Genomic DNA, 22,807 nt, shown 5'->3' with positions numbered 1-22,807 from the left:
TTGCCACTATGACTGAATCCTCAAACTATATTTGCATGAAGACTGCAAACTAGCATAAAGCTATTCAGATTATATATTTGTGCAAACCATTATTTGCTCGTTCAGATGTAATGGCAAACTCGGGTTGCACAGAAAGGGGAAGACAACATGAGGCGTGAGCACGTAAACAGAGGTCATGTTCATGAATTGGCACACAATGGTGCTGCATGTAAATCAACCCTCAGGAAACTGACTTCACTATGAGAATTTCCAGTGCTCTTCAAACAGAAGCAAACTATTATAGTCCAGTGGCATAAATGTAAATTTATGAATCCAGTAACACAATGAAGCGTGCAAAATTGTATGTTTAATCTCCAAGAGTACTACTTTATTTTCTCTCAGCTCAAATAGGCAGAGAACGACCTCTGCTGCCTATACTAAAAGTGAGATACACAAATTTAAAATAATTCACTCCAGCTAAAGACATAGATGTAAGACTTTGACAGCCCTACCTTGTTCCCCCGCCATCAATAGTGAGAACTCGAATGCCCCACCCTTTTACAGGGTCTGTATAGCCAATTACTGCCAATGCTTCCCTGACAGCAGCCTGAAGAGCTTCATCGTTTGCCTGCCTTAGTCGCAACAAGCATGGAATGCTTTTTTCCTGGAAACAAAATAAAGATTTTAAATACAGCACAAAAAGTGTTTATCTGGTGCTCCTCCAGACCACCAGATATAAAACTAAAATGAAATTTATGAAAGTAAATACTGTTCAATTTAAAAGAAAGCATTGATGTTTTCTTCACATTTTTCTTACACATACTATACTTGGCCTGAAATCCTAAGCACACTTCTCAGAAAATAAATCCCAATAAAATTTGTAGGACTCACAAGATCATGTTATTAGAACCTTCCAGTTATTGAAAAATGTAGTTAGTGTTATTTTTCAAGTTGCAGGGCAACAATGAAAGTCAAAATACTCAAAATGTGTAACTAGATATCCTCAACTCCAGATTCTACTATAAAGTCAGAAATGACTGTGATTATCTCCAGAAAACTTCTGAATCTTTTGTGTATTACAACCTTGTGATCTTTGAGTATTATATAACATTACCGTCCCTGCACCAGTTATTGGTGTAACTTTAGTGGAACTTCAATGCCAATTGTTCCTGACAAGTGGCTATGCTGGCTGGGCCTGATGAGAGCTGGTGACCAACAACATCTTGGCAGGATATAAGAAGCCACTGATTCTTACAGCCTGATATCAAGTGGAATATGCACTTAGATGTTATATATTGTTGTAAAATACATAGCTCACAATTATTATTTTCAAAATGAGGATGTGATTTCATTCTCAATTCATGGTGAGATGATAGAATTGATTTGTACCTTAACAGCAACTCCTCTACTTTCTGGAAATTCCAAGAGATGGTATGTCAGTTCTTCAACCCTGTTGATACAGACTCTTCTGTTAGATGATCTCCGTAATGCTTGCACTAAAGCCCGGGTTCTGTTATCTATACTCACCCTTGCAATAATCTAAGAAGAGAATGTTTTATTAATTTTAAAAATCCATCAAATATCTAAGACAGATGTCTTCAACCAGTTCAAACTCATCAACCCAAATGTGCATTTGAGGGACCCATTTCTTAACCTTTAATCATATATTTGTATGCTGGCAGCGCTGCTGCTGTGACCCAGTAGTGGGTCCCAACCCACCAGCTGAAGATCACTGGTCTAAGGGATCTAGCAACACAAGCTTTTGTGGGCCAGAACCCACTTTATCAATCACATTAAAAAAATGACAGGCAGGCAGTTTGTTCCCTCCTTTTCTCTATGAGCACAAGTTAAATACTCATCCACTTAAGGCTGAAATCCTATGCACACTTATCAGGGAGTCCTTTGAAAATACAACTTCTAAACAGACATGCATAGGTTTTCACTACTCATAACCATTCCTTGCATCTGATTACATGAATCCTAGCATGTACTACAAGTGTCACGCAGTGCAATCCCATACATGTATACTCAGAGGTCCCATTTTGACTTTAATGGGCTTACCCCAAATAAATGTGCACAGGACTGCAGCTTTTAAGGTACCAGAAGTGTTTTGGTGGTTTTGTTCTAAGAAAATGCCCCTGGAATTAATAAAAATGCATATATATATTTTGATAAATAATATTTTCATCATTTTTTTTTTTTAGACTGAAACTGAAAATAACCACTTACCTTGTTACCTCTGCTGAGTTAATAATTATAAGAACATGGAAAAGCTTGCTGAATCAGACCAATGGCCAATCTAGTCCAGCATCCTGTTCTCAGAGTGGCCAGCCCATGTGAAACCTGCAAGAAGGACCTGAGTACAAGAGCACTTCCCCCCTGTGTAGTTTCCAGCAATTATTTCCATGTCCGACAAACAGGGAGAGCTTTAGAAGCATTTCAGGTTTTTTTTTATCTCAAGCCCAGAAATATGTAGTAAGGGTGCTGGGCTAATAAAGTGGCACCTTGGTTCTCGAACTTAATGCATTCCTGAAATCCGTTTGACTCCCGAAACGTATGAAAACCAAGGCACAGATGCCCCAGAAATGATAGCCAGCAGCTGCACTGGACCTTCAGCTTCCTAAAAAAGTTTGAAAACCGGAACACTTACTTCCAGGTTTCTGGCGTTCGGGAGCCGATTTGTTCATCAACTAAGCTGTTCGAGACCCAGGTTCCACTGTACTGTTGTGCACCAGTAACTTACTGAAGAGAGTTGTAGGGAAGACAGTAGAAAAAACAAGAGTGGGACACAAACAGCACTTTAAAGTGCTCAATACAGAGTTGTGTTCAACTAAGCTCACTCTGGCAGCCCTTACCACAGCCCTATAAGGCCAACAGCAGTATTCTGAATATTGATTTGTCTGTGGTGACTAAAGTGCTCCAGGTGAACAGGTAGGGCTGTTTTTAAGTTAAAAGCTAATAGATTATCTCCTGACCTCAAAGCTGTTGATGTTCTGTACCTGATTTTTGTTACTTTTGCATAGGCAGTCATTTTTATAGACTAATTTACAGGGTTGCTGCAAACTAGCACTCTTTAAATAGAAAGCCAATTCATCTAATTACTTAGTTCTTTTACGGTAAGAGTGTACAAAATAAATCAAAAATCTGTACATATACTTTAACCATGTAAGTACTTTCACAAAGCTGCTTCTTAAGTTGTATAACCTTTTAAAAATATTCTATACTCTGTTCTGTTAAAATCAATGACACAGGGGTTTGGGGTGGTTGGTCCGCGCCCCCCCCCCATTTTCTTCTATTGTCTATAACTATATTTTATCTGTTACATAACAAAATAGCTTATAAAGTGATGATTAAGGAGGTTTACCTTTTCCCTTTGAAGGGACAGCCTCCTCTCTTTCTCTTCCGCACGTTTAGCCTCCTCGTCATCTTTCAACTTATCCTCACTTTCTTGTACTTTGCTCTTTTCTGGCAAAGCGGTTTTCGGATCAGATCGTAACTTTGGGACGAATCCTCCAATGTAACTATCCACAAAGGCCTGTACACTGTTACTTGGGTAAGAAAGAAAACTTGCAATACCCTTTTTGCTGGAAGCTGGAGCGGTGGCATTGGCGTTTGCAGAGTCTGGAGACTGTGCTGCAGGTATTAAGGCGGATACTGCATTCATTCTGTTTTCATTACTTAATATGTCATCTTCTGGTGTATCAAGTGTCTTCCCCTCCTGAGTCTGTGATTTAGGAGGGGAACCATTCCCCTTTTTCTCTTGAGCCATACCACCAGTGCTAAAGTACCAATTGATGTGATTTGCTAGAAAGTTGTATGTTTCTCCAAAGTTTGTAGCAAAATAGCTAACATGAAAAAGGCTATTTTTGAAATCTGCAAGATCTTTCAATGAACCACGATTAGTACTACTGGGTCCCAAGTCTTCACTTACAGGCACAAGCTTTTTACCATCTATGCTATCATTGCAGTCTTTCTGACTTCTGTTGTTTGCAGCTTGTCTGACATTTTCTGGGTTCGTATGAAAACTATTTTCTTGGCCATTATTTTCAGCCGATCTGTTCAGTATACCAGAATGTGGCTTAAGCCGAGCTATCCGTGAAATCAGTTCACTGTGAGTTCCAGACACAGCTTTTGAGACAGATTCTAAAGTGTTCTTAAATCGTGACATGCGACTGCTTGTTTTTGTCAATTCCTTAGAAGTACTAAGTTTAGAAGCTCTGTAATGCAAGGAGTCATGATAACAGAAGTGCTTGTTATACCATAGTGCTTTGACTCCTCCCCATTTATAATATGGTTTGCTTGTGTGAAAAACTCTAAAAGGAATAGCTTGAGTTATACTCCAAAAAAGCTTAGGTCTGTACAAGTAATATAGTTGTCTGGTGTTTTGTTTACAAAGGCTTTTTGAACTAGCTACTAAGTACAGATAGGCATCTAAAGACAACCGAATTGACATTACGTATAAATACTGAAGTCATCCATAAATTTGTTTTGTCCAGAAATCTTTTTTTAAAAGGAAACATCACTCTTCAGGATGTTACCTGAAATGAAAAATAAAGAGTGTTAGTCTATTGAGCAAAGTATGCTCGACAAAGAGAAATCAAAGTTTCCAGTAGTGAGTATACTTGATCTTAGCCTAAGAGGCAGCTCATCAAATTTTGAATTGTATCGTTCTGGGAAGCCATTTCTTTAAGGAGTTAAACAAAAATAATCTGAAATTAGCTACAGGGATTACCAATACTCAAATACAGTGTAATGCATTGAAGCAAGGTATCAGAACATCCCTAAGAATAGCTACATATTAAGCAATAGAATAAAACAGACACCCCCAAACTCGGCCCTCCAGATGTTTTAGGACTACAACTCCCATCATCCCTAGCTAACAGGACCAGTGGTCAGGGATGATGGGAGTTGTAGTCCCAAAACATCTGGAGGGCTGAGTTTGGGGATGCCTGGGATAAAATAGAGAACATGCTGACTCCCTCAAAGTATAGACTATGGGATAAAAGGCAACATTGTATTCATTCCTATAAGAACAAGGCAAGAGTGTAATTAGACACAGATTTAGATAACAATACTAGAAATAAGATTCCTTCCCATGGTGGGTTTGTATTAGTGAAAGTGCTTCTGTTAGTGTAAAGCAAAGCACCTCATTTTCACCCCTACCAAATGACCAAATGCAGGTCTCTGTGCCATACCACAGAATCTTCCAACCTCCAGGAGAATCTTTTAGGGGTACAGTATATGAAGTATCAGTGAGAAGTAGACATACTGCCCTGTGCAAATGGAAGCACTACCACAGTTGAAAAACAACAACCACCCACTGCCAGTTGCATCACTTAATCCAACAATTCTACTCTAAGGCAACTCTTTCACCACATTTAAGTTTTCACTGAACTTTGGCACCAACCATTACGTCTTCATTGCACTTTGGCATGAATAATCTATTGCATTTCTCACTGCAATCAACAATGCCTCTGGGGAAAATGTTTCAGGGAAACTTCCTACAATAGCTCTCCACTGAAGTACTGCATCAAATCAGCCTGTGTGTGCCCAAATGCCACTTGGTGCATTTCATATTTTGGGCTGCCCTTGCATTCTAAGGAAAGAAAAGCTGTATACAATCATTTTATTTTAAGCAATGAACAAGTTGCGCAACAGAGAATAGCTAGCTGACAACAGGGCACGTGACACTTGCATGATCTGTTACTAGTATCTTTCTTGTACAGCCAAGATCACACATTACAAGGCACTATTTATAACTGACAAGATGAGCACTTGCATACAGGAATACACTTAAAACCAGGAGGAAAACATTCAGAGCATAATAGCTTTGGGTTTCAGTGAGACATGCTTAGAGGATAAGCTGGATATAAGCTCACAAATACAATTAAGCAAATTGCCAAGCATTACATGTGTTTTCAGGACACAAGACTGACCACACCAAAGCCGTATGCTAGTCACATACACAATATAGATGTATTCCTTAAAACATCTTTAGCCCGGTGGAAGGCAGAAAAACTAGTGAAATAACCAACCACATACACACCCATTTTTTAAAGATTGAGAACAGCTCAAAACCTTTAACAGTCAGAAAATATTCCAAAAGCAAACATTCTTGCGGAAAAGGTCTTAATTATATGCACACAAACAAACAGGAATATTAAAAGGTATTTTGCTACTCAGTCTACTGACCATGATACGTTTAATATCAAAGTCGCGGGTTCGAGCCCCAAACTTCACATTTCAGGGGTTGGACTAGATGACCCTTGTGGTCCCATCCAACTCTACAATTATATGAGTCTATAAGGGTTTTCAAACGATGGGGAGAGAGGGAGATATAGAGGGAAGGCATCACATATACTATTGCGCTCCTTCCTTTATATTAAGAGCCAAAGCTGAGAGAGAGAAAGAATGAAAGTTGCCCACTTTTAGGGAAACAGTGGATGTTTGAAGTCTCAGCCTTAAGCAGAACCTCACATCCCAAAGACACCAGATGTATGAGGAGAGACTGTGTACTATCACTCATTGGTTTGTTGTTTTTATTTTGTTTATATATTTTGAGGTATTATATTTTGATTTTGTTCTGTGAACCACCCTGAGACCTCTGGGCATAGGGTGGTATATAAATTCAATAATAAATAAATAACAATGATAGCAGCAGCTGACTCACACGCCCCTGGGACAAACTACCACGGGACCCCTGGCTCAAACTCGTAACCTGTTCACTGGTAATAGTAATAACAATATTTTTTAAATCATTTATACCCTGCCCACTTAGGGAGGCTTTCAACACATACAAAAGCATAACATATAAAAACATAAATAATAATAATAATAAATAATAATAATAATTTATTTGTCCCCGCCCATCTGGCTGGGTTTTCCCCCAGCCACTCTGGGTGGCTTCCACAAATACTAAAAATACACTAATATGTCATACATTAAAAACTTCCCTGAACAGGGCTGCCTTAAGATGTCTTCTGAATGTCAGGTAGTTGTTTATCTCTTTGACAGATAAATGGTACTACTGAAGGCCTTTTAAGCCACGGAAAACCCGAAGCTACGCAACGTACACGAAAGGCACACATAAACACACACACACACACACACACACACACAAAAAAAAAAACACCCCGTAACCAAGGAAAACAAAACACCGCGAACCTTAGAGGGGCAACAGGGCGACTCACAGACCCAGGTAAACAGGCGCGTTCCTGACACGGGTCAGGAAAGGCGCGCACGACGACGACGACAACACCGGGCAAGGCAGCAGCACGAGGGGACGGAAGGCCAAGGGAGCTGCTGGCTGCCACTCACCCCAAGCAGGGCTCCCCGAAGGTCGACGGTCTCCCCTCTAGGCCGCCCGGCAGGACGCCCAACGCGAAACCCGGAACAACAGTCTCACCGGCCATTTTCTTCCCGGACGGTGAGCATGCGCGGTCGGCTGCGCACGCGCGCTAGAGACGCGCTGACGTCAAGATTTATTTATTTATTTATAAAGCGCTCTCTCTCTCTCTCTCTCTCGCTCGCTCGCTCGCTCGCTCTCACCCCCCAGGGGTCGCGCGCCTACCCCATCTTTACCTAGTACGCATGCGTGCGAGCTGGAACGTTTAGCCGCGCGCCGTTTAACGACTACAAGCAAGCTCGATAGCCGCCGGTCTCCTAAAAATGGCAAAAAGAGAGAACAGATCTTTAAAGGGCCACGTCTCGTTCTCTAGGGCAGGGAGTTTCCGGGTTGATAATGGAGATGCCGTATTTAACGCACACGCACAAAGAAAGAAAAAGGAGAATAAATATTATTGTTGTTGTTGTTTTATTTATACCCTGCCCACTTTAGGCGGCTTTCCAACACATATAAAGCCATAAAATAATATCTTAAAGATTGTAACGTATCTGGGGTTAGACCTCGGTGTGTCCACCTAGAAACTAACCAAAAAGCTCGCAGCAAACAGATGAGTTGTTGCTCTTGAGTGGAGATTCCCCCCCCCCTCTTTTAAGTAAACACTTAAAAACAAACAAACAGCCTTTCCTATTATAATGTATAAGTGTACTGGCATGGCTGCGTGGCTAAAATATTGCAACGGTTTATAACATATCCGCAATTTAGTCAGCACTGCAATTTGGGGAGCAACCCTGCAAGGATGAGACAGAAGTGGTGTTGAATAATATAATCTCTAAGTAACTGTGTAGGGCAGTGGTGTCCAAACTTTATTTAGAGGGACAAATTTGATTAAGTGAACATGAGGGGGCTGGCCAAAGTTGTTGAGCTTTTTTTCCATTATTATTGACCTCTCCTTACCCTGGGCTCCTTCAACTCCGGAGACTGTTGCCCCAGATGATGGAGACTACAACATGCAGCAGCAGTAGCAGCAACAGATAGCATGAGAGCTGAGGTATGAATTGATGAAGTGAACATGCGTGAGGCCTGACCATTTTGCCTGACATTCTTAGAATCATTAAAATTAAATGCAAATTTTATGCAAAGTTTATTGCAAATGGCATACTTCTCATTTCGTCACATGGATCACTCTGCCTTTCATATCTGAAGGCCAGATGAAAAATAAATCCAGAAAGCTGAAGTCAGGAACATTGTAAAGTACATTACACAGTAATAAAGGTTGTCTGTCAACTTTTAAGTTCACAACATATGAACAGGAACATAAGACCAGGTATAAAGGTAAAGGTACCGCTGCCCGAACGGGCCAGTCTTGACAGACTCTAGGGTTGTGCGCCCATCTCACTCAAGAGGCCGAGGGCCAGCGCTGTCCGGAGACACCTCCGGGTCACGTGGCCAGCGTGACAAAGCTGCATCTGGTGAGCCAGCGCAGCACACGGAAACGCCGTTTACCTTCTCACCAGTAAGTGGTCCCTATTTATCTACTTGCACTTTGATGTGCTTTTGAACTGCTAGGTTGGCAGGTGCTGGGACTAAGCAACGGAAGCACACCCCACTGCGGGGATTCGAACCACCGACCTTTCAATCGGCAAGCCCTAGGTGCTGAGGCTTTTACCCACAGCGCCACCCACGTCCCTTAAGACCAGGTATATTTGTGTCCAAATATATTTATACCTGATTTAGACCAACTGACATTAACTGAGATTTTACAATGTATTCATCTCAACTGAAAAAACAACAACATGCCTGCACTAATGCAAAGGGTGAAACTGAGATGATCTGGACTGCAGCTGAGGGATCCCCACTCCCTCCTGTTTGCATGCAAGTCGGAGTTGGGATCGGGGCTGCTCTGATAGGCAGTGCAATGCCTCCCTTCCCAGCTGAGGGATCCCCTCCCCCTCCTGCTTGCACGCAAGTAGGAATGAGATTGGGGCTCAGGGACGCGGACTTATAAAAAATATTGGGGGGGCCGGGAAAGCTCGTGAAATGCAAATAAGCTCATGAATATGCAAATAAGCTCATGAATATGCAAATAAAGTGGCGCCGCCCCCTCGTGAGCGAATAGGGGAGAGCGTGCTGCTGCCTATTTATCAGCTCCGGAACAGCTGATATGCGGGAAACCTGGGGCTAGAGGCAGGAGCCCCCGCCCCCGGGGATTCCCTAATCTCGCGGGGGACGGCCGGGGCTCTCCGGCTTGGGCGCGCTGCTGGCTGGCTGGCGAGGGAGCAGGTGGGGAGGAGGCGGGGGACGGCGGTGCCGCCCGAGATTATTGGGGGGGCTGAGCCCCCCCAAAATTTTTTTTGAGGGGGCTCAAGCCCCCTCAAGCCCCATGGAGTCGGCGCCTATGTTGGGGCTGCTCCAATGGGAACGGAGGCACCATGCTGTCTGAGCCACACTGCCGCGGCTCTCGGCCTTCCGACTTCCATGCCTGACCCACTGTGCACCGCTTCCCCACCACCACCGAAGAACCAACAACTCAGGGGCTGTCCAGGCTCATGGAGAAAGGAGATAGAAGCCTCGGAGGAAGGGGAAACGTGGTGAGCCAAGGATGATGACGGGTATTTAAAATTCTGCAATTCACAATTTCTCCTCTAAAGGACATAAGATATTATTCTTAAATACCATAGTGATTTTAAAAAATGCATAAAATTAACACTGCGGCCTGGGCAGGCGGGGTCTTCCTGTTATATACCTGCTGGGATTGAAAAGGCATCTGACCCTCACCTGAATCTCATAGCTCTCCTGACGAGTACTTTGGTCTGCCCACCAGATGCCAGTGTTTTTGTTACAATCCCCTTCTCAATTAAGTAATCAATTTTAATCTAGAATTTAAAATCTCAAAACTTTCTTATTTGTTAATTCGAGCAAGGAAACTACTGCGCTCACTTCATTACAAACAGTATTTCTACCTGCAACACACTTGAGCAAACCTGCTCCTCTTTCACAGATATTTTGTTGCCATTTGCTGTTGAAATCAAACCTTTATTAGGCATTGTACAGATAAAACCATAAAAGAAAAAGTAACATATAAGTGACTTGAAGTATATGTAAGAAGGCAGCGGTTGGCTACAAACATATATATATATACACATATAGAGTCAGTGATTTTCCTTGTTAACCTGCTCCTTGGAGGGCTGCTACCAAAAACTCAGCTACCCCCGCCGTTACCCTTTGGTCAACGTCGGATAGGCAGAATCCCACACATTCACCTTGTTGGGGTTCCAGGCCACCCAGAAGAGGGGACAGCACGCGTTGACGGAGCGTACTGTACAATGGACAATGAAAGAGAATATGCTCTACAGTGTCCGGGACATTCATAGAGCATCTGCAGAGTCTCTTGTTTCTAGGGATGTTTTGATATCTTCCCCTGACAAAAGCTGAGGGAAAAACATTCAACCGGGCCAGCATAAAAGCCCTACGTTGGGCTGGGATTGTTAATTTAGTGACGTAGTTGGCTCTGCTATCTAAGATATTTAAATCATAGAATACGGGGGAGCAAATTTTGTTTACTGCTGCCATAATATTTTGTCTCTCAACATCCTTTAATCTAGTTAGGATATTATGGAAAATGTATTGCTCATTAGAATTGTATAGGGGCTCCAGCTCGATGCCTAAAGATTCAATCTTTTTTTCAAGGTACTGGTACCATCTTGATTTATAAGAGTCTTGAAGCAAATCAGCGAGCAGGCTTGATGGAGAGCAGCGAAAATGGCAGCGTAACCAGTACTTTATTGAGGTGGACCAGGCCCAGTATTCCATTGTGTGTATGCCTATTTCTGCACACATTGTTTCATATTTGATCACAGCTGGGAGTCCAAGAATACGTCTCAGAAAGCTGGAGTGGATCTTTTTTAGATCACTGTTATATGCTTGGACCCATAGTGGGATTCCATAGAGTATCTGGGCTTGCACTTTTGTTTGAAATATCTGATTGGCCGCAGGGATAAATTGATTACCTTTCTGATAGTAAAAACGAGCAACTGCTGATGAGGTGCACTTTGCCTGTTTTATGGCGTTTGTGCGATGATTTGCCCACCCTAAATTGCTCTGGAATAATATTCCCAGATACCTATAGATTTTTACTTGTTGGATTTCATGCCCTCTTATTTTCCATTTCTCTAGTTTCCAACCATTCGAGAAGACCAAAATTTTTGTCTTCTCATAATTTATTGAGAGTTTATTACATTCACAGTAAAGGATCAGAGAAGATATAAGACGTTTCAGACCCAGACTCGTTAGTGATAGTAGAACTGCATCGTCTGCGTATAATAAGAGAGGAACTGGTTTCTGATTAAGTTTAGGGGCATGTGATTCTATTTTTTGAAGGTGATCTGGCAAGTCTGATAAAAATAAATTAAATAGAAAGGGTGCAAGAATACACCCTTGTTTTACCCCTTTCGAGTTTGGGATGTCTGGTGAAAGGTGACCTTTGGTGCTAAGTTTGACTTGACAGACATTGGAAGAGTATAGATTTTGTATTAAAGTCAATAAACGCTGATCAATTTTTAATTCTGCGAGTTTCCTCCACAGCTTTGGGCGGTCAATTGAGTCAAATGCACCACGAAAATCTACAAAAGCAGCATATATCTTAGATTGCCTTTGGGATCTATATTTTTCAACCAAATGCATAAGTATAAGGCAGTGGTCTAATGTAGAGCAGCCTTTAGAGAAACCTATTTGTTCTTTCCCTGGTAAATTTAGATTTTTCATCCAGGGAAGGAGTTTAGATAAAAGGTGCTTAGCGTAGATTTTCCCTATCACTGATAATAAGCTTATCGGTCTGTAATTCCTTGGTTCTTTTGGGTCACCATTTTTAAAGATTGGGATAATTATTGATCTTAGCCATATCTCAGGTATGATCCCCTCTTTGTCTATGAGAGTAAACAATTGAGCTAAGGGTTCTGCCCACCAATCTATATAGGTCTTGAATAATTCTATTGGTAGACCATCAGGCCCAGGAGATTTCCCCGATTTAAAATTTTTAACTATTTCTCTAATTTCCGCTTCTTCTACCCTTGGCCACTCCTGGAGTTTATTGATTTTGTTTTTAGTGATCTCATTTCCTTTAAGTTCACTGTGTAGATTGTTAAAGACAGAAGTAAAATATTGGTACCATTTGGATTCTGCAATTGGTGATTGGGTTAATTGATTTTCGGGTTTCAATCCTCCATACACTAGGTTCCAGAACGCTTTGTTGTTTTTGTTCTGAATTGAGTCATGTAATTGTAGCCATTTTTGGGTTGCGTATTTCTGTTTCTTTTCGGCCAGAATGTGATGATATTTTCTTTTTTCATCAAGATAAGAGGGCTCTAGTTTAGTGCGGTTATTTTTAAATATTTGGCGCAGTTTTCTTTTTAGCTGGAAACATTCATCGTCAAACCAGGGGCTAGCGCTATGTTTAAGTATCCAACCTTTAGGTGGGGTACTAAGCTCTGCAAACATTTGAAAAATTTCATTATAGATTTTCGGAATATCACTGTGGGGATTAATGGTCTTTAAATTAGATAGTACTTGTTTTCTCAGGTTGGCTGTTAGCTTTTGCCCCACTGCTGCACTCATTTCCTGGGACCATTTTAATTGAGTCATTTGTTTGTGTTGAGAAGGTTCTATGGTATTATATTTGGTTATTTTAGTTTCGTCCTTTAAGTTAATAGACAACAATAATGGCTGATGGTCGCTTTCAGTACGCGTTCCAATTTTGAGGTCCATGATCGAATTTATAATATTATAAGGAACAAGAATATAGTCGATGACACTGCATCCTCGGGGGGAGAAGTATGTAAATTCCCCGCTTCTATCGCCTTTTGTTGAGCCGTTCACAATCTGTAAATTAAAGTTGTTACACAATTCAAGTAGGCGTAAGCCTTCGTTGTTTACAACCCTATCTCTGGAGGAACGTCCTATTTTTAGGGCATGTGCGATATCATTATCAGTATTCCAATTTAGTTTACTACATAGTTGTTCATTGTTGGATCCCACTCTAGCATTAAAATCACCTGCTATTATCAGTGAGGCATTTGGGTATTTATCGGTCAAATTTTCTATGTAGGAGGTTAGTTGTGACCAATTTTCATTGCTGCTGTTGTTTTTGGTTGGGGGGATATAGACATTTATAAGTAACAAAGTATCGTCTTTTTGTGTTAAGAGTAGAGCTTGTGCAAGTGGTAAGCATTTTTCTAGGTGTTTGATTTCAAACCCTAGTTTGTCTTTGATCATACAGCAGAACCCTGCTTTCGGCCGGCCCTTCGTGTTTGTTTTCAATGCGGGTTTCGTATAGGAGGTGAATCCATTAATTTTAATATCTCTAGTTGACCATGTTTCTTGTAGGAGTATTAATTCAAAGTCTTTAAAGAAGTTCATTAGGTCTGGGTCTCCGCCTTTGTTTCCCCACCCTGCAATATTCCAGGACAATAAGCGTAGAGTCCGTTTTTGAGTTGGTGGGTGGTTGGCAGCATTTAGTCATTCTAGTTCTGTTATTGAGTCCAGCGAGGAATTTTGTCTTGTGTAAATACAGCCATTTGTCGCTGCTTTCGGTGGGGAGGGTAATGGTGGATCTGTTAGGTTCTTTTTTAAAATACGGGGAATTAAAATTTCCTCCCTTTCTTGATTTTCTTCCTTAACTGTTCCTTGTTCCTGAGAGATTTCTGTGGTTGGTGGACTGTTATGGACAGTAGGACTGTTTTCAGTCTCTACTTCCATTTCTTTGGTCTCATTTGGTGTTGAGCTCAGTGTGTCAGGTCTGTTGGAAGTCATCTTTTGTTCGGCAATGTTAGAGTCCTTTGTAGTGCTTAAATAAAGGGTACCTATTTCGTTTGGAGCTAGTATTTGATATCTCAGCCAGGAATTTGTGGTCTCTTTACTAAAGTTTTTGCTTGCCATTTCGTATTTTAAAGGAGGCTGGGTTTGAAGCTCTGCATCTATAGATTTGAAAGTTCCATTAGTAGCTCTCTTTTTGACTATGCATTTTGGGGAGAAGGCTGGTAAGTGTAAAGTTTGATTGTATATTGTTTCTACTGCATTTTGTTGACCTTGTTGATGAATTTCGGTCAATCTGGCCTGCAGTTTCGTCAATTTACTGAGTATATTTATTTGTTCTTTGTCTGGTAGCTTGGTAAAATTACTCAGCAGATCTTCTTCTTCTGGGACTGTCCAGTCTATTGTGTCAAAAGCGAGGCTGTTGTTTAGTGCTATAGTCGCTTGGTTTGGGAGCTCGGATTTTTCTTGCGTGATTTCCCGGGTAGCTGGCTGCGGTTTCTCCCATCTGCTGAGTTCTTCCACGGGAGTAGGGCAGATGTCGGCCATTTGCAACTGTAGCTGCCTCTGATTAGTTATCATTTAACTCTTGGGGAAAATAATTAGCATCACACGGCAACGTCCCAAAAGTGTACTGTAGTATTTATTTATTTATTTAGCCATGTCCCCACCCCACCCCCCTCCGACCAGATTGGTTGACCCAAGGAGTGATGCAGTCGGGGACTCCCTAATGGCGCGGGGGGGCTAACCACGCCCCACCCCCACGCATGCAGATGAGAGAGCTCCTGGTGAACCTGCAAAAAGGCTTTGGTGGGCAGGCACTTGGGGGCCACAAGAGATTGCTTTTTCAAAATTGCCTGGGGGGCCGTTTGAAACCAGCCCGGGGGCTGCAAGTGGCCTGCAGGCCAGACTTTGGACATGCCTGGTATAGGGGGAAAAGGTTCAGAGCACTGAACAACTTGTTGCCCCAGTCCATTTCTAGCAGAATTAATTATGTATAATAGTTGATGTTGTAGAATAAATTATGCAAAATGATTTGGGCATTTGCATGATTTCTTATTTTTGCTTTTCGATTGACATGTTTGTTTGTTTATTTTAAACCACTGGATACGTAGCCTAAGCATCCCTTTCATGGACAGAATATGGAGAAAATATTCCTGTATGCATAAAGTGTGCAAGGGGCACCGTAATAAGGCTTATTCCTAGAATTCAAGATGGGCTTAGTCAACACTATGCATTTTTATTTGTCTTAACACCACCATCTTTAATCTACTACCTCCTACTGAAATATTGTGGGGAAATGTTTGTTCTTTATGGTAAAGAAGATTTAACAAAAACAACCGGAAGATGCCTGCAGTCAGGAGGGTTTGAAACACCAACCCAAGCAATTCAAATGGTTTAAAGCACTGTATTGCCCTGGCACAAATAATCCACTAAAAAAAAGAATTTTTGTGATGTTAGGAAATTGGCAGAGGGCTCCTCCAGGCAACATCCATTCTGATTTGCTTGAATTTGCACATGGTGCTTAGAATATCTTGGTTCTTTATTGAGTAAGTCATTCTGATTTGTTTATTGGGCAGTTACATGACAACAAGCAACTTGAATTTGCCAGTGCATGAGTAAATCCTATCTGAAAATGGAGATGGTTTGGAGGAGCAGAGAGACGTGTAAACAACCTGCATGCAAATTAGGATGAATGCAGGATAAATATTCGTTGTTGTATAACTGTCCCATAAGTAAATCGGAATCAATGCTCAGTAACGGCTGTTTACAGGATGCTTCCAGACTTTTGCTGTTCTCAGGTGGGATTAATTCACATAACCACAAATTCTGGTGGCACAATTATAGTTGCTTGGACTTTTTGTGTTAAGGAAAGCAACAGGAAAACATACTGGAAAGTGTGGGATGACACTTGGTTTGATGCAACATCATCTAGCCTCCCCACAAACAAATCAGAAGCAATGCTCATTAAATAGTCCGCATCATCTAATCTACCTGCAAACAAACCAGGATGAATGCTGAATTATCAGGTTTCTGGAGGAGCCTGAAAACAATACTTTACTGTACTCCAAAACTCTTCTACATTCAAACACTAGGTGGCAGCCCGAAATGGAAAAGGAACTTGTTTTTCGTGTAATTACGTACACTGATAAATATCTCAAACTTACAAATGAAGCATACTAGCCAGCAATAAACTTTCCTGTCCTTTTGTTTATATGAATCTATTCTCTCTCATTCTCCATGACTTTGCCATTGTTATAAGCACGCTATCCATTGCAAATGTCTGTTTAGTTTGGCAGCTAAGCAGAGACACTGTAGGGCATAGTTTATGACATACACCTAAACTTGAAAAGAGGCAACTCTGCTTTCACCCTCCTCCGCACTTCCCGGTCTCTGGAGATGGGAAAGGATAATGGGAATGGAAAGAGACACAGGGAGGATTCTTAGAATGGGTCTATTTATGCACAGCTAGCAGAGAAGAAGAGGGTCTTGGGAATGGAAGGAGCAATGTTATGAACAGGTAGAAAGGAAAAGAGGAAATTACTTGAGGCGGCAACATAGACAGGAAAGTTTGGAGGAGGGTGGAAGAAGATGCAAGAATGCCTTGCATTTATTTGGGTTGCAAACACTGAACAGTGCGGCTGTCATAAATCCAGTTTGAGACAGGTGGTTGTTTGAGTGGGTGGGAGGGACATGGTAATGGCTGATAAGGGAGTTTATGACTAGTGGGAAGGTGAACAGGGGAACTGCTGTGTGCTTTCGGGTCCCTGTGTCTGGCACCAATGGCCACAGCCAAGAGCCCTGCTGATTTCCACCCATCAAATGAGGCTCTCAGTCTCCTCCTTAGAGCAGGGCAAGGATGGAGACGGCCACCAATTGCCCTGAGAGAATGGTCCCGGTGGGCTTTTAAAAGGGTGACTTTGATAAGTTAGTTTAATGTTCCTTGTAAGCTGCCTTGGTATGGATTATATATTGGAAGGTGGGATGTACATTAGGTCACATTCACACCATACATTTAAAAGGCAGCTGTCTACCAGTTCTGGCTGAGACCCTACCTGCCTGCACACTGTCTTGCCAGAGTAATAAGTGCACTGGTTATCTCCCGCTTGGACTATGACAATGCGCTCTACGTGGGGCTACCTTTGAAAGTGACTCAGAAACTACAACTGATCCAGAATGCAGCAGCTAGACTGGTGACTGGAAGCAGCTGCCAAGACCATATAAAGATAGTCAGTAGCCAATGTAGGGCCTGAAATGGGGTTATGGGGTATGTGTAAGCAGAGCCAGCCAACCACACCATACACCAGAGAGAAACCTAACCCAGGCCCCTCAGTTATGCCAACTTGGAGCCGGCACAGCAAAATAAGTAAATAAATAAAAACTTAAACAAAAGCAGCTCCCCTACCTTCTTTCTTGGCTGGCATAATCTGGCAGAGCTTCAGATGCAGCAGCTGATCTGCCACTCTGCCCCACCTTGGCAAGGATTTGGACTGCTCTGCCAATTCGTCTAATTTGGCAAGACGCGCAGGCAGATGCAGCTTAGAATACCTTGTAGAGCCAGTTATAAGGAGATAAAGGAGATTTTGTTTCCCAACAGAAGAAGAAGTCACAAATACAGAGACTGATCTAGGTGAGCCAACACACTTTTTACATTTAGGTCAAGCCCTGGATTGCCTTTAAACATGCACAAACAAGAGCAGGCGGACCAGTTTTCAACACAGCAGGTGTTAATCAGCTTACTAATGTCCGGATGTGCACTTTCCTTTACACCCCCCACCTTTTACATACATTTAAACTGCAATGTAATTGACATGATCTGTATTATTGATGGCGGAAATGACTGGTAGAATCCGAGACCAGGGAGAGGAGTCAGTGGAGGAGTCCGAGACCAGGGAGAGGAGTCGGTGGAAGAAATTTAAATCTTATTTGCAGAAATATTGTAAAATTTTTGAATGCTGAGGACACTGAAATGAATCGCAGGGGCTTTAGTAACAAAGTAAAATGTAAGATTGGATTAATAACAGATAAATTAATAGGATATGAATTTGCTGAATTAATTTCTAAAAAGGGATACAAGAACGGGAGACGTGAGGAAGTCGGGAAAATAAGTTAATTGAAGATGAGAAATTAAGAAAGAGGGAATTTTTGTTTTTTTTTGTTATTATATGTGTTTTTATCTCTTTTTTTTCTTTTTCTTTTGATGTGTTCAATGTTTGTATTTTTGTACTGTATTGTTTTTTGTGATTTGGTATTTTCTTTGTCTTTGCATATTTTCTTGAATGTTTTTTTTTATTGTGAAAACTTAATAAAATATTTATATATATAAAAAAGACATGATCTGTATTATTATTTTTTGGCATTTTCTTCAACTCTGACTTAACTGCTTACATTTCTTTCTTCGCTTCCACCCGTTTCTTTACATATACGCCTGCCAATTTAGGTGAACCCTCCATGCATGTGATGAAGTAAACTCTGGTCTATGGAAGTGTATGCCATTGTTATGCACATCCTACCTCTGTAGGTTAAACGTTCCGGTGGTCCATGCAGCACTTACCCAGGTTTGATATCCTTTGGTAGGAGGTCAACTGAAGTCTTATTGACGTTCTGTAGCGTTTGCTTTATTGACACAGGTTGCTCATAGGTTGAGGCGTAGCTTAATCAGGGCTTTCCCCCCCGCCAGAATTCACTGGAACTCAGTTTCAGCATCTCTCAGGTGGGTGCCATTGCTATTATAAGAGAACAAGGGAGGTGTTCATTGTGAGTTCTGGCACCTCTTTTTCTAGAAAAATAGCACTGAGCTTAACCATTCTAATAGGCAAAGTTCACAGTTCCCATGTCATATATTTAGGGGTATTGCCATCTCCCCCCCCCCAATGCTTTTAGATCACAGTCCAAAATCACAGCTCTCTGTTTATTTTTTCTTCTGCTCCTGTCTGAAGCCCCCTTTTCAGGAGAGGAATCTAGGTAAGTCAACTTCTCTAACCATCACTGAATGAAACGCATTGTTGGAACACCAAGGCAGGCAAGCACATTTTTTTTTTTATTTGTATGGTTTTCCACCCTGCTCTTTCCTTCCACAATAACCAATAATGTAGAATGCACAGCATTAAAAACAAAATTTAAAACAACAGTGGCAGAGATCACAGGTAAAATTGAGCTGTGTGGGTAATACTCAGCAGTCAAAAGTAAGTGTGACATTCACACAGCTTTTTCCATTTTCCAAAGCAGTTTGAAGAAGCTTCTTGGGTTTTTCTTTCAGCAAACAGATTGATAGAGGGGAAAGTTCAGTTACTGTCATCCGGCTGGATGTGAGGTGGGAGTCTCAGGGGCAAAATTCATGTGCAGGCAGTGCTTCCCCACAAGTAAGTGATGCTTTTGTAGTCGGTGAAATCCATCCCTATAAATAAGAATCCAAGGTTAACCTATGACCCCCGATATACAATGACACTGCGGGTTCCATTGAAAGCAGGTTAAAAGATTACTATTACAGATAGGATCTCCCAGGGGATAAAAAGAGGCATGTACTGATCTCCTGTTGTGCCACTAGTCTTACTCCTTTGTTAGATTAAGATTCAAGTTCTCCTGCTTGATTTATAGTTTGTGAACTGTAGGGAGATAGAAGGTGTGTCTGATTAAGTTATCTGAGCACAGTTACATCTGATTTTTTAATCTAATGGTAACAATAGTAATTGGATGTATTCCTTTTCTTTGGAAAAGTATTATTAGACATTCCCTGTTTTGAGTACTGAGAAATCCCAGGGACAACACCAGCACTACAGGGTTTTGCTTATACCGGAGAATTAGAATACAGTGGTACCTTGGGTTACAAACACCTTGGGTTACAAACACCTCAGGTTACAGACTCCGCTAACCCGGAAGTTGTACCTCAGGTTAAGAACTTTACCTCAGGATGAGAACAGAAATTGTGCACCGGCAGTGCGGCGGCAATGGGAGGCCCCCATTAGCTAAAGTGGTACCTCAGATTCAGAACAGTTTCAGGTTAAGAATGGACCCCCAGAATGAATTAAGTTTGTAACCAGAGGTACCACCGTACTTTTGTATAATCTGTTTTAATTAACATTTTAATATTTTAATGTTCCATTATTTTAATGTTGTATTTTATTTTTGTTTTTAAGTTGTAATCATTCATCTTGTTTTTATTATTGCTTGTAAGCCGCTCTGAGCCCGGCCTTGGCTGGGGAGGGCGGGGTATAAATAAAAAAATATTATTATTATTAATTATCCAAGTAGGAAGTAAGCACAGGGCTGAGGAACCTGTATTCCTCTATAGCAAGGTTTCCCAAACTTGGGTCTCCAACTGTTTTTGGACTACAACTCCCATTATCCTTAGCTAGCCGCACCAGTGGTGGGAATTGTAGCTCAAAAACAGTTGGAGATCCAAGTTTGGGAAACACCGCTCTAGAGGTTGCTAGACTCCAGTTCCCATCAGCCTCAGCCAATATTGCCAATGGTCGGGGTGATGGGAATTATAGTCCAGCAACATTTTGGAGGCCCATAGGCTCCCTAGCCCTGACATACAACATGCATTCTTACAGTAAGCATGTGTTCAGCCCCTCCAAAGCTAAACCTGTTACAGCTAACTGTGGTAGGAAACTCAGATGGTTTTGTTTTTGTCTCTTCCAGTCTCCACAGTGCTGTTTTAATTTCACACACCCTGCCCACTGCACACACACCTTTTTCTCCCAGGTGCTCAAGATGGCATACATGGTTCTTCCCCTCCTGATTGAATCCTCACAACAACCCTGTGAAGTAATTTAGGCTGGGAAGCAGTTGCTGACAAAGGCACCCAGTGAACTTCCTTGCTGAGTGGTCATTTGAACCAGGTCCTAGTCCAACATTTGCTACACCACACTGGCTGTTACAAGGGCATCATATTTTTGAGGAAGGAGATGCAAGAATCAGAAAATATCCACTGAAATAATGGATGCGAAGCATACTGGGCTGGATACAGACTTACAGCGCAATCCTGGCCATGTCTACTTGGAAGTAAGTCCTATTGAATTCAATCGGGTGTACTCCTAGTCTTAGTTAAGTGGGGTTAGAACAGCAGCCTTAGTCATGCTTAGAGTACACTTAGTGAAATCAACAACTGAACGTTAGTCATCATTACTAACTTAAGTCACACTGATTTCAATGGATCAACTCTAAGCATGGCTAAGGTTGGATCCAACCAATGGCCAAAAAAATGTGCAATATAATATGAAACCATTACAAGTTTATCAATGAAGGTGCAGCTGATAAGTAAAGAAATCTAGAGGGTTGTGAAATTTTACAGAATCTCTGATACTCTCTCTTCATATTCCTGCACGCTGAAACAATAAATATTCCTTTGGTAATCTTGTTTATACGGCTACATACATCTGCTAGCAATCATTCTGTTCCTAGAAGGACTATGTTTATGTTACCATAATTACACTGAAAAATCCCAGATATCGCAGAGCCTATTTTTATCCTAACGATGAAGTAGTCAACAGCTCTGCCTATTGAAACATACTGGCTACTTAGCCAAACTATGAAGAAATAAAAATAAAAATAAAAATAAATTTTATTATTTTATTACCGTAAGTTCCTCTGTGGGACATACCAGGAGAGGTGGTCCAGTAGGTACGAGGGTCCTAGGCCGTATAGGGCTTTGAAGGTTAAAACCAGCACCTTAAACCTGATCCTGTACTCTGCTGTGCAGCTGGTATAGCACTGGGTGAATGTGATCTCGCAGCGAGGATCCCGTAAGGAGTCTCACCGTGGCATTTTGCACCCGCTGGAGTTTCTGGGTCAGTCTCAAGGGCAGCCCCACGTAGAGCGAGTTACAATAATCCAGTCTGGAGGTGACCGTCGCGTGGATCACAGTGGCTAGGTCAGGGCGAGAGAGGTAAGGAGCCAACTGCTTAGCTTGGTGGAGATGGAAAAATGCCGCCTTTGTTATAGCTGCAATCTGCGCCTCCATGGAGAGGGAGGTGTTGAAGATTACACCCAAACTCTTAACGGACGGTGCTGGCACTAATTGCGCCCCCGCAAGAGATGGGAGTTGCCCCCCCAATCCCATATCGCCCCGTCCCAGCCACAGGACCTCTGTCTTCGAAGGATTTAACTTCAACCGGCTCCCACGTAACCATCCATCCATCCATCCAGTTCTTGCGATACATTTTGTGGTTGATAATCACTGCACACAAGGGAGAAACTATTCTAAGCTATTCATTGTGGGTGCCTCCACATGGCAGCTTCTTCTGTACTTGGGGCTGCACATTTTTTATTATTTTATTATTTTTGCAGCATCCACATAGCATTAACCTAATGAAAATGCCAACCTTACTCCCCTACCCCAATTAATTCCAGATTTACCATTTATATGTTTTGTTTTGTTTTGCTACTTACTGGCTTTTCCACAGAAATTGTAAACTTGGATTAAATGGTGAAATAATATGGGTAAACTTTCAGATTAGGACAATGTCATGTGGAAACTGTTCCAAACTTGCATGCATGCACAGCATAGACTCCAGAGGGAACAGCCACCTAGAAGTGCCCCAAATTATAGAAATAGTTCCCTTGAGCTTAACTGAGAAAAATTGCCTGGTTAAGTTTCCTAAAAAATAATATCTATATTAATGCTGCAGTATGTATTTACCTAGGAATAAGTCTGAATTCAATGCAGTAGGCAAA

General features: G+C 41.6%; 1 protein-coding gene across 4 annotated transcripts in view; it reads right to left on the bottom strand.

The window, feature by feature from the left end:
- The window catches only part of PNPLA8 (patatin like domain 8, phospholipase A2), a 40,165-nt gene extending 22,504 nt beyond the window's left edge, over positions 1 to 17,661 (bottom strand). For 2 of the 4 annotated variants that reach the window (XM_082239614.1, XM_082239617.1), the window contains exons 1-4: positions 7,297 to 7,442; positions 3,344 to 4,517; positions 1,369 to 1,518; positions 492 to 643 (exon numbers count right to left, since the gene is read on the bottom strand). In XM_082239614.1, the coding sequence (XP_082095740.1) occupies positions 492 to 643; positions 1,369 to 1,518; positions 3,344 to 4,432 (1,391 nt within the window). In that variant the 5' untranslated portion in view covers positions 4,433 to 4,517; positions 7,297 to 7,442. The other 2 variants (XM_082239616.1, XM_082239615.1) reach the window with 2 other exon arrangements.
- Positions 17,662 to 22,807: the final 5,146 nt, after the last annotated feature.

Source organism: Podarcis vaucheri (genome assembly GCF_965113315.1).
Source record: "Podarcis vaucheri genome assembly, chromosome: 10".
Lineage (NCBI taxonomy): Eukaryota > Metazoa > Chordata > Lepidosauria > Squamata > Lacertidae > Podarcis > Podarcis vaucheri.
This window is presented reverse-complemented; position numbering and strand designations above follow the sequence as displayed.